At 36.1% G+C, this 12,702-nt stretch overlaps 1 protein-coding gene across 1 annotated transcript; it reads left to right on the forward strand.

The window, feature by feature from the left end:
* LOC142339262 (phosphatidylinositol-3-phosphatase SAC1-A-like) lies at window positions 1-8,413 on the forward strand. The gene is made up of 4 exons (XM_075389147.1): window positions 1-536; window positions 923-1,297; window positions 1,567-2,169; window positions 7,815-8,413. The coding sequence occupies exons 1-4, from the start codon at window positions 28-30 to the stop codon at window positions 8,140-8,142; spliced, it is 1,815 nt and encodes a 604-aa protein (XP_075245262.1). The 5' UTR covers window positions 1-27; the 3' UTR covers window positions 8,143-8,413.
* Window positions 8,414-12,702: the final 4,289 nt, after the last annotated feature.

Consider the following 12,702-nt stretch of genomic DNA (forward strand, 5'->3'; position numbering starts at 1 on the left):
TCACCCAGGCAAATTGTTTCAGGTAAAATGAGTGAACTGCCGCAATTTGCATATGCTGGACTTCAGCTGTACTCAACGCAAAATGAATTCTACTTTGTTGCAGAAACAGCAGACTCTGCCTTGAAAATAGACAAAGAAAGTGTGTCTTTTGAAGTAATATCAGCTAAAAATGTTCCCTATACTTCTGTCGAGAAAGAACCAACAGGTGTTGTTGCGTTTCTGGGAATTGTGGACTTAGTTGCATGTCCGTATCTGGCAGTAGCCGTTGAATCGGAACTTGTGGGCTACGTTGATGGAGACAAACCAATCCACAGAGTTGTGAAAACAGATTTGATTCCATTTTCAAAGAGTCTGTCTCACTTAACCCCAATTCAAGTTGCAGACAATACTAAGTTTATAGAGATGGTCAGATCTATGATATCGATACCAGAATTATATTATTCGGCCAGTTATGACATAACGCATACAATGCAGAGACTGCAAGGGACCGGACCACAGTTCCTTAACGCCCCTCTTGTTAACAGGGCTGATTTAAGGTACATTTGTTCAAACTATTTTTCATACTTTTCTGGAGAACGGAGAATATAAATATCCATACGACCATTGAACGTTCTAGTGAGTTCAAGATACCTTGTTTCTGCCAATGTGTGAAAGGTTTTCAAAAGATATCAGCTTTTGTAATGAATTTATACAACGTCAGTTGGTTATTCTTATTTCTCTACAGGCAAAAATTTCGATGTCAGGAATCATTGTCATCAAATTATTTGGCTGAATATGATGATGAGGTTTTTAGTAATTTTCCGTTTTGGATGACATTTAAAATGTAATTTTACCAGCTTCTTAGTTGTTTCGATTCATAACTTTTTGTAATTTACTTGATTGTGGTGTCAACCATGTGTGAAATAAAGTGTCCTGTGTTAAGGTTTGTGTGGAACCATAACTTGGTGAAATCTTTCGAATCAGCCAACTCAGAAGTACTGAAGTTTGTGATGCCTATAATGTGTGGGTTCGTGTTCATATCGCAGTGCACTGTTAACGGAACCAGCTTCAAGTACTCAATCATCTCCAGACGAAGTAACAAGCGAACAGGTGCTAGGTTGTATGCGCGAGGAGGAGACACTTCGGGTAACGTGGCAAACTATGTAGAGACTGAACAGATTGTAGAGACGCCATCGCACTTGTGTTCGTACGTCATCACCCGTGGATCCATTCCGTTGTTGTGGAATCAGTTGCCTGATTTGGCGATGAAACCAAAAGCTACTTTGTCCACTGATGACAACGGAGCACACATGGTGACGTAAGTTGATTCAGACAGCTTTGAAAGATGAGATTTAATCAATATTTAATTCTTATTTTCCCGTGTTTCTTCATTTACTATTTAAAAATACAGTTTAGGGGATTTTAGCATAATCGGGTTGGTCCCGTAACTATATATCGTAGTTTTCGTTTTTTGGATCATTGAAGGCTCGCATATAAACTGCATACCACGTCATGAGCGCAATAAGTTTTTTAGACAGCGCTAAAGCATCTTTTCATCATTCAGAATTGCCATCGGGGGATATTTAGGTTATCATCCCACTTGACAGATGAGCTGGAACACTACAACAGACGAGTAACCATAGTGAACCTCATCAATAGAACCGGTTCAGAGGGAGCATTGGAGAAGAACTTCAACCGGTACCTTCAAGCCAATGAAGCTCTTCTTAAGAAGCATGGTGAAGTCTTCTACGAGTTCTTTGACTTCCACCACGAGTGCAAAAACATGCAATGGCAACACTTATCCAAACTCATCGCCAGGCTGGACCAGGAGCGACAATCATGCGGATACTTCCAGTCAACTCGAGGAGGGCGATACGATGGAGTGCTCGAACAACGTGGGGTATTTCGAGTGAATTGCATTGATTGTCTTGATCGAACTAATGTTGTGAAATCTTTGCTTTGTCGAGAAACCCTACAAGATCAACTCCGAGCTCTACGGATTCTGGGAGCTAGTGAAAAAATTGTTGACAACCAGGATTTTATGGAAATTTTCAAGGATTGTTGGATAGGGAATGCTGACAGTATTTCAATTCAGTACGCAGGTACAGGTGCGCTCAAAACTGACTTCACTAGAACAGGAAGGAGATCAAGAAGGGGAGCTTTCAATGACTTTTTGAATTCCTCTAGAAGGTAGTGTTACTTCCCAATCGTTGGCATGCGATGTTTTTAATTGCTCTCGAATGAAGTTTGAAGCAATTATTGTAAACTGGTTGATCTTTTTTCATGCAAAATTTTTGCTTGACCAATTGCGCTCTTGTTTCTAGTGATCTAAAGCTGCTCTCGTTCTGAAATAAAGTATGTTAAATGGATTGCGAGCGAAATAAATTCAAAGCATTAGACGCTGAGTGGTTAAGATGTCAGGCCGCCAACCTGCAGATCCGGATGGGGAATTGTTTGCACCCAAAAGATCATTCTAGGCTACACCTCTTCTAAATAAAATTGCCCCCGTCTATCGTTCGAGAGCAATTCATCCGACGTTAGTTGGTTTATGTTTGTCTTTCGGAATGTTTAGCTTGAGGTCTTTCAGAATTTTTTCCAAAGAAGTTTACGGCACTAAATCTCTGTGGTATGTGTAATAAGTCACTTGCGCTCAGAATAGAGGATCATAATGATAAATTAAATACTATACCACCCCTTGTAAATTCAATACGTAATCAAAATTCCCTGACAACGGTTCAAAATGGCAATTAATGCTTCTCAATCGCTTGATGAGTCATTAGAAATATTTTCTGAGATTTTTGGTTGTAGAGCAGGCAGTTGCTAATCGGAGCTAATTTTAGCAACTTTTAATTGGGGGCATGTTCATGCATGCCGGTCTTTTTTTATTAGTCAAAATCGGAATTAAATGAACGCGTCCTAGAAAAATTATTAGTACATATAAGAGCTCTTGTAATGTAGATTCTAACGACAAAAATCTTGTTTTTGAGGCAATTTCGTTGCTTAATTTGCTGAAGTGATTATTGTTTTCAACGGTTCTTTAGACCTAGTTTCTGGCGGTCGATTTTACTGGGAGCTTTTAATTTTTCAAGTGCAATCTTGTGCTCAAACTGATCGTAAGAGTGTTGTAAATTTGGTGTTCTAGATGCAAAAGGCGCCATGCAATTTTTTTTGTGGAATGCAGTTTTCAAGCTATATTCACTTCGCCTCAAGACACGAAGTCACAGACCAAAATAGTGCCTCAATCTTGAATTCAAGTCTATGTTTCAAATGGTTTTCAGCAAAGTTAGAATGAGATTTTTGGAAAAGCGGTCAGCCTCTCGAAGGCTATTATGTAGGCACTCTCCTTTTTTTACTGGATTGTATTTGGGTGCTGCCTTTTTCTCACTTCGTGAAGTGAGAAAGTACCCTTTGCACGAATTTTCATTTTTATGGGCATTGTTGCGCGCGTGGAAATAAGGCGTCGGTTTTTGTAGGAAATGTGAGTTGCGCACTATTGAAATGCCAAACATGTTTTCAGCTTGTGTCTAGTTGCAATGGCCTGTCCTGCGATGGGCAGCTAATGCTTTTTACGACATCGACAAAATTTGATGTCAAAATATCAATGGATTTGTAAGGTTTAAAGACGTGTTTTAATGTATTATGTTCCTCAGAGTATGCTGCTAACTTTATTTGCATTTTCTATTTTCCTCCTTTTAGAGGCTGAATTCATCATATTTATTTAGTCTAATAAAACTGATACCCTAAGACAACTTGACACTCGGCAAAAATTAGGCTGTCGTCACTTCTTGTTTTTCCAATGTTTCAGTTTTTAATTGCTCTTGAACGTAGTTCATAGCAATTATTGTAAACGTGTGTGTCTTTTTTTATGCAAAATTTTTGCTTGACAATTTTGACTTTTCGAGTGACTTTTACGCCCTTGACTTTCTGTATTTCGCGTGATCTAAAATTCTCTCTCAATCGCAATTTCAAGCAGCTGAACTCAATTGGCGGTAATTTAATACTAAAAGTCAAATGAAAAGTGCGCCGAAACTGGTGTCATTTTTTACTTTAAATCTTAATAGTGGTATATGTTAACCTCTAATGTGGTTATTTGAAGCCCACTATAGAACTTCTTAGTCCCGTTTAGGCTCCCCCTCCCCCCCCCCCCCCCGACTGAAGCAGGCTGCAATTGATTAGAGCTCCCACTAGTCGTTCAAGAGCAATCTTCCGACGTTTAGTCGGTTATGTTCTTGTTTTGTTGCTTAATCTTTTAATGACAAATCTCATTGGTGGTTTATGGGGCATAATTAAATCGAATTAATCATTATAGTTCAAATTTAGCGGTTTCTATATCGTGTGTTTATCAAGTTAATGATATAGAGACTATTAGTCTTCAAAAAAATAATTGAGAGTTTGAGTTTTCCCTATATTTCTTTTCTACTTTGCTGTATTATTATTTAGTCGCATTGATCACACTTCTTATCAATTGCTAGTAATGCCTACGTCAATTGGATTATTCGCTTCAGTTGAAAAATGAAGATTTCTTTGACGTTGACACATATTGTTTTTGAATATAATATCGATTTCTAAAGTATCTCAAATTTTTTGTTCATTGTTTTGGCACATTAATAGGAGATCTGAACGGTTTTGCAATTATGCATAAGTGAACGCGATCAATGTTTTCAGTTGATACCAGTGGTTTCCATTACTTCTACTTTTATTTTTTTAAGTGTACATATAAGTATGCGTGTGAATTTTATCCGTTTTGGTTGCATTTCTTGTTGTCTTCTTTTCGATGAAAGCAATTTTTATTGACCTTTTATTGCAGCGTATTTTATTTCAATCTTGCGGTTGATTTTTTGCCAACGTTTTTATTGACTTGGATACTATTTGTTCTGTAAATATTACCTTTTTCGTTCTTTCCGAGCTCACCTGAATTTGAATTAATAAAAATTGATTTACAAGTTCTAAAGTTCCAATGTGTGCTTTTACTATGTAGCTTTTACTAAGTATCTTTTTTTAATAGGTAGCTTTTTATGATTGTACTTTTAGGTCACTAATTTTCAAAAGGTTTCTGATATTTCCAATTTTCTCATTTTTAGCACGTTTTAACTGTCATTGATTTACGAATGGTTGAGCATTGGCTTTATTAATTGCTCTTGAACGCAGTTCATAGCAATTATTGTAAACGTGTGTTTCTTTTTTTATGCAAATTTTTCGCTTGACAGTTTTGCGCTTTTCTTATAGAACATTCTTTGACCTCTCAAGTGACTTTTTCACGCTTTCGTTCTTCATTTTTGGGTGATCTCTATTGCTCTGAAGTAAAGCTAATATAAATTCGGTTGCAGAATAAGTGAGGTATGTGATCTGTAGCGCAGTGGTTTGTAGTTGTGGCTGTGGATCGGGAGGGCAGTGGTTCGAAACCCGGCGGGGAAAATTTTTTGCACCCATAATTTGATCTAGGCTGCAGCCCCTGAATTAAATTGCCTCGCCTGTCGTTCAAGAGCAATTCTTCCGACATTTGTCGGTTTATGTTTAAATAATTCACCACTTCCACATTTGACTTCTGACTTACTTCACTCGCTCTTTCAACTGAATTTAGTTGAGAAGTCATTCAGTCAATGTATGCAAATACAGTCAAGGTCGAAAAGTGAAACAAAAGGAAACACGATGAACTAATAAAGCGCTTCATTAGGACTTAATCTTTAAAGACTTCGTGAATTGTGTCATAAGTTCCCTAGAGTAAACGGCTTATCGGTTTTTGTATTATGCGTTTTGCCCTCCAATTTAAGCTGAATGCACGCCTTTTTAGATTCTAACCAAACTCGACAAAATTGAAAAAAATTTCTGACGCCTGGTAATTTTATTTGACTCTGCAGGTCATATTTGTAATGTGAAATGAAAAATACTAAAATTTTTGATTGTTCTATCAAAATTTTTGCTTTCGTATTTGTTTTACCAAATTGTAAACGATTTCCTTACCCTGTCTACTTTACTAGAAAAACTGTTGTGCTCACTGCATGGAATTTTAATTCCAAAAAGGATCACTGTTTCTGATCCAAAATTTTTCAGTAAAAATTTATTTTGTCTTTTTGAGACGAAATATCAACAATTCGTTATAGTTCGTGTCAAAGATAGCTTTGCATTTATGACAAAATTTTATTTTCAAATGATCTTTGCAATTAAAATTTTTTTACATAACTAGATTATACTGCGAATACAGTGCAAAAGAAAAATGCGAAATAATGATTTAAAGCTTTGCGAAAATCTTTTCTTAGTTCTGCTGCATTTTCGACAAACCAGGTGAGCATTTTTTTATCATGTTTACCTGCTTACAATTTTTGATGTGATTCTGTTTTTTTTTTACTTTTTTCATCAGATCTGTTACTTCATGCATCTATTGCGCGACAGTGATGCCGATTGTTTGACAGTTATCAGAATTTTTTGTTTCCAGGGTTTTTTTAGGGCTGAGATGTCTCAAAATTTTTTTTAAAAATCAGGGACTCGTTCCTGGTCTTTTGAGCTTTTTTTGCTGAAACTTTTATTAGAAACTAGTAGTCTTCTGGATTATCACTATAAAAGAACTGGTTCCCGTCAGTGAGGTCTTTGAACAACAATAGATATTTTGACTCTGGTGGAGCTCTTATTAGGATGTTGATATTCAAGATCTATTTTTAGCCGAGTTTATATCCAATCTCAAGCCAATATACGGTTTTATAGTGTTGATGGGTGTTGTTAATTGCTCTCAATCGAAGTGTTTAGCAATTGTAATAGTCATCTAGTCTTTTATATGCGATTTTCCGCTTGAACGATTTTTCGTTAGATCCTTTTAACTTTTCGTCCTCAAAAACGCGATAAACAGGTAAAGCCCGGAGGGCATTAAGTAGCTGAACAGATCTGTCATCAACATTGATGCCCAGTGGATTATTTGCCATATGTGCACTATTTACCATCTGTGCCCGATACTGGTTCGACATGGTTAAGAAAAGTCATGCAAGTTTTTCAGCCATAACGTCAGAAATCATGAAGAACAGTCAATTTAACAAAAACTCGAAACTGAAAACTGATTAATTTATACTAAACCATTGTAATCCTTTAATAATTCAATAATCAAATCAATCTCACAAAGTTCCTAAGGCGGCCAATGTAACAAGATCTCTTAGAGCATTAAGTCTCTATGTATGCAATTCACCAAAACTGTTTTGAGGCGACAATTTCATGTGAAGGGAGGTTCTTAATCTTAAAACTTTGACCACCTCAGTCACCCCAACCCCCTCATTCCCCTCTTTCACCCCGTCCACCCTACTGCAACTGGCGATTTGGACCCACCTCTCGCCCTGCCCTCCCAACCCTACCCATCCCCATCGATTGACTCCCTCTCACCCCCATATGCTACCACCCTCAGCCCCCTTCTGCTAACTAGTTACTACCTAAGCCAACCGTTCAGTTCACTGGTCGTTTGAGAGCAATTCGCCTGGCTTTAGTGGATTTTTTTCTATTTTGTTTTTTTCTAAAACTGACCCCGCATAATCTTTTTTCCTTGCTAAACGTTTGCTGCCTACATTTGATTCAGCAACGTTTGTTGAAATCAAAGGGGTTTCTCAAGTTATGATGCGATTAAGTATGGTTCAGTTTGTTTTAGTAGAATTCTTTCTTTATTTATATATTTTGAGCTTTGCTGCAACAAGAGTTTTTGGCCGAGCAAATCAAGTTCTGTATTGAATCTTAGCATTCTGGAAAATTTCAAGCTATCTTTGAAAAAGTTTTCAATTTCTTTGACTTTAGGAAGTGCAATAAAGGAGTGACTGAAATTGTCACTAAATATTGATACGCATGAGCTTTTAAAATCTATTTAGATGGTTCCGGAACAACTTTCTCGATGGCTTCAGACAAGACGCCCACTACCTATTTCATGGAATCTACGCGCCGCAGAATTATAAAATTACCCCCTACGTCTCACCGTTCGAAACTAACAAACCTGGTCTCAGAACAATAGTACCTCCAGTGTTCGCTATCATTGGATTCGCAATGACTGTTGTGTCTTCGCTAATGCCAAGCGATGATTTCCCAGTTGTCTACGTGCTGTTTTGGACCGTATTTACAATCGCCAATTTGGCATACATTTTCAACAATGGATCAGATTTTGTTGACAAACCTAAACTGTCCAAACCTAAGATGGAATGACTATTAAATGAAGTTAAAGTTTTATGAATGCGTATAATTTTTAAAGTTGGCTGTCATTAAATCCATAACTCTTCTTATCGATGCTCTAAATTCTAATGTCAATTGTACTTTATATTGTAATATGTCTGCCTGATTTAATTTAGCGCATTATTGCAATGAGGTAATCAATGAAGGTCTAAGTTGTCCGTTTTCGGGGTATTCTCATCGTATTTTAGTTCGGGTAATTTTGAATGGCAATTTAGATGTCAATTAATATATTATCTTCCCTCTATTCTCTTGTTTCCGTTTAGCAGCAAGGTAATTATTGTTTTATTCTGAACGTGAAGACAATGGCCTCATCTTCTCAGTCGGCTATTATTGCTGTCCTGTTTTTTTTACAATTCAAAAAATTCAAATTGTTTTAAGGCGGTGTCTTTTAATTGCTCTTGAACGAATTTCATAGCAATTATTGTAAACGTGTTGGTCTTTTCTTATGCAAATTTTTCGCTTGACTATTTTGCGCTTTTCTTCTAGAACATTCTTTGGCGTTGCAAGTGACTTTTTCACGCTTTCGTTCTTCATTTTTGAGTGATCTCTTGCTCTCACTCCGAAGTAAAGCTTGTTGCTAATATAAAGTCGGTTGCGGCATAGCAGCAACGAAGGCACGATAGCCGAGTGGTCAGTGGCTCGGATCCCGGCGGGATCAAATGTTTTTCTACCCGCCTATCGTCCGAGAGCAATTCTTCCGACTTAAGTCGGTTTATGTTTACGACTCGGAGTTATTGTAATCTATTTTTACGATTCGAAGAGGAGTGTGAAGTCTTATTTAAATCATTTTTATTGGAGTGAATTTTAAGCAGGAAATGAAAGGCGTGAAAAAAACGTGGAGTGGCTTGAGTTTTGAATAAACTTGAGGGTGGTTGTGTATTAAGCGAAAACTTAGACGAAGTCAGTTTTCGATTATGCAACGCCAATTTTTGTAGCCATTAGGCGAAAATTTTCAACCAACTATGTGCAAAGTAGGCGAAAACCAATTAAAACACTTAATTATGGTACTTCGCTTGACGCTACAAAGTTCTCAAGTGTCCCCAACAATTGAACATAAAAATAAATTATAAAAACACTGAAAGTGTTTATCATTGCAATTTTGCAGCATTTAGATCTTACAGTTATGCAAACATTTTTCTCGAAGTTACCTGTGTTACAAAGCTTTAAGCAATTAAAAATTAAGCATTTAAAAAAAATAACTTTACTCTTTCCGCAGTAACTTTTTAAAGTGTTCGGATATTAACGAGGGGTCTAAAAAGGCTGAGAAATGAAAGTTTGTATGAATTTTATGAATTCATTTTTGTTACGACAATTGATAGGGATTTTTTAATACCCTATAGCCACTATTGGTTTTTGCCTAATTTCCACAAGTTAATTCAAGAGTTGCGCCGAATGACTACGAAAATTGGCTTCGCCTAATTGAGCTTTCGCCTGACTCCCTGCTCGCCAAAGTTGGAGAGTGGAGCGAACAGAGTGATTTTTGTCCGTGCCGCTCCTTTCTGGAGAGCGAGACATGGGTGTGTGAAGAATTTTCTGTAAACGAGCAAAATTTTTCGTTCACATGCTGCTTTTTCAAGCAGTTCGTTTCGGTTTTGTTTAGTTCTTAAGTTAATAGGTTTAAATATGCTAGGTTATTGATTCAAAAGGTTGTATTGATAGGGTTTTCAAGTTTTTTCTGAATTATTAATTAGACTTTTATGCTCATTTCAAGGTTTTGTGGGTTTTTAGGCCACCTTTTTTTCCATTGTTTTGTTTCTTTTCTTCGATGATTGAATATACGACTATTGCTTGATTGAAGTTTTGGCTGTAAATTTATTTCTGTAGTCCATAAATTTGTTGGGAGATTGGCAAAAGTATTTTTGTTGGGAAATTGGCAAAAGAAAAATGAGAACTTTGGAACATCAATTTCCGGCATGTTTTCTTTTTGAAAAATAGATAAGCGTTTGAGCCTATAATGGCTCTCTTGTTGTTACTTGGGTTTTTTTTCTTATTTTTTCTCGAACGATGTTTGAAGCCGTTGTAGTGAACGTGTGTCTGTTTCATATAACATGGCCGTTTTCTTCGAAAATATTCTATAGATTTCACTTCTTGAGCGGCATTTTCACGCCTGATTTTTAAAGGATTTGAATTGCGCGTATTCAGAAATTATTTTTCCTGATAAATTAAAACCGCTTTTGAGCGATGAACGTACATAGCCCATGTACCGTAGAAGTTAATGTCCCCCGAGTCTCATGAGGCCGCGTTGCCAGTTGTTTGAGATTGATTCGTCCGAAGTTATTTATTTTCTCCAGTTGATTGAAAAACTGTTTTTGGTTTTATGTGAACTTATTTTCTATGAGAAAAAAATAGTTTTCTTTTTTCGTTTGGTTGACGCTAATTATTTTATCCGACTTGAGTTTATCTGACTCTTATTTTAAGTGACTTGAATTTCCTTCGTTTTATTTTTTTCCTTAGTGGTTTGAGTATGTAGGAGTGTTCTGAACGGCTTGTTTTTGGGAGAGACGACTTCTCGAGTCGTTTCTGGAATTCTTATGGCTGTTTCTTTTAATCTGCTGAACAAAAATCAAAATCAGGGATCTTGGAAAAATGCGTGAAAAAATTTCGCTCTCAGCAAGCGATTTTTTGATCATATTCCACTTTTCAAAGCAGTCATTTAACTTCAGCAAACTTTTTAGCCAAAGATGTTTGTAGCAATTGTCTAAGCAAGTAATTTTACGATTGGAATTTTTTCAATATTTGAAGCTAATTTTAGAGATTTAGATGTAATCTTGAGTTATATTGCCCTTTAGTTAAATTTGACGCTTTTTTAGCAGTTTTTGTAATTTCGTTCATATTTTTATAGCAATTGTTGAGTGTTTTGGTTGAACTTGTTTTTTAGTGGCTTTGATCGTCTGGATTTGATTGATATTATTTATGATTTATTTTTGTTATAGAAAATGGCTGGCTTTTTAAAAGGGTTGTGACACATTTTCATCTTTGGTGCCTATAAAATGTTTTGCCTCTACCTTTTCATTTTAAGCTTTTCAATAGTTTTCCTGTTCAATAATTGAGTAACAGCGATTTTGTCAGGTAATACTGCCACTTGAAGGTTTTTCCGGGCAGTTTTCACTAGAATAAATGACATCTCTAGTTTTTCAGGTTTTGTTGGATTTTGTAAAGGTAAAGTTTTTCAGGTGGGACACTAATCGAGAAGACTTTTAAGTTTTTCTTAGAACAATTGTGGTAAGTTAACGCATTAACATTTTGTATTGATTTTGAGAATTTTTTATCTTCCTTTTCCTTTTTGCTTTGCCTTTCATCCGTTTTCTGTATGTACAGTTTCTGTTGTTTTTCTATGAGTTGGTAGTCGATTATTGGATGAGAACTTTTTTTACACGTTCTTTTCCCAATTGTTTTTTCGGAGTTGCAACTTGTGAAGACAGTTTCGTAAATATTTTTATCATTTTTAAGATTTGGGTTCTTTCGTGTTAATTTTACTGTTTGTCTGCAAATGCTTAGTTTTATAAAATAAGAGGTTAATTTTGTTGTGAGCCGTTGGCTCGGGCCTCAGTTAATACCTACTTCGGGTCGGCTCCGGAGTCTTCGGGCTTTGTTTTCTTCAAGCTGCTTTGTCTTCTTTTTAGCTTGTTGCGGTCTTCGTTTTTTATTAAGAAATTCTTCTCTTTGGTTTAGGTTAGTTTTTTAGTGTTTGTGTTGATCTATTCATTTGGTTGATATTGATTTTAAGTTGTTTTTGTTGTTATTACTGTTATTACTTTCATGTTAATTTTACTGTTTGTTTCCAAATGATTAATTTTATAAAGTAGGAGGTTAATTTTGTTTAGTGAGCCGTTGGCTCGGGCGTCAGTTAATGCCTATTTCGGGTCAGCTCCGGAGTCTTTGTCTTCTTTTTAGCTTTTTGCGGTCTTCGTTTAGTGATTCTTCTCTTTGAGGTTAGTTTTTTTAGTGTTTGTGTTGATCTATTCATTTGTTTGATATTGATTTTGAGTTGTTTTTGTTGAAGAGATTGCTGCAACGTTGGTAAAATGCTGTCTTTTTTGTCTGTTTTGTTAATAGCCGTCGTCAGCCTCTCAACAGCTATTATTTAGGTTCTCTCTCTTTTAATTTGCTTTACCTTTTGATCACGTTTTTCGTTTTTATAAGTCACGATTTTTACGTTTGACTTCTGACTTGCTTCACCAACTGTTTCAACTGATTGAATTTTAATTTTTTTACGAATTCAATTATGCAATGTGGTGAATACTGTCAAAGTCAAAAGATCACAATCAAAAGGGACAGGATAAACCGATAAAGCCCGGTCATTAAGTCATTGAGAATTAAGTTATCAAAGTTCATTAGTGTTTGGTGGCTGGCAGTGGTATTAAGCTTATTAGTTTTCAGTTCAGAAGCTGAATTAAGTATAGTTTTAGAATCCATCTGAAACTGCACGCAAAACTAAAAACACTTTTTGACACTGAGAAAAAACTCAATGTATATTTTTTTCTTTTTCAGTTTCAATCCTGATTTGCATATCAAGCCGCTTTTCCGGCAATC

This window comes from Convolutriloba macropyga, chromosome 5 (genome assembly GCF_964194025.1).
Source record: "Convolutriloba macropyga chromosome 5, txConMacr16.3, whole genome shotgun sequence".
In the NCBI taxonomy this organism is placed as follows: Eukaryota; Metazoa; Xenacoelomorpha; order Acoela; family Convolutidae; genus Convolutriloba; species Convolutriloba macropyga.

Bases quoted from the DNA above. Each gene is read 5' to 3' on its own strand.
- LOC142339262 (XM_075389147.1), top strand. From the start codon at position 28: ATGAGTGAACTGCCGCAATTTGCATATGCTGGACTTCAGCTGTACTCA. The intron at 1,298-1,566 runs GTAAGTTGATTC...GGGGATATTTAG, and splicing joins AACGGAGCACACATGGTGAC to GTTATCATCCCACTTGACAG. The intron at 2,170-7,814 runs GTAGTGTTACTT...AAATCTATTTAG, and splicing joins TTTTTGAATTCCTCTAGAAG to ATGGTTCCGGAACAACTTTC.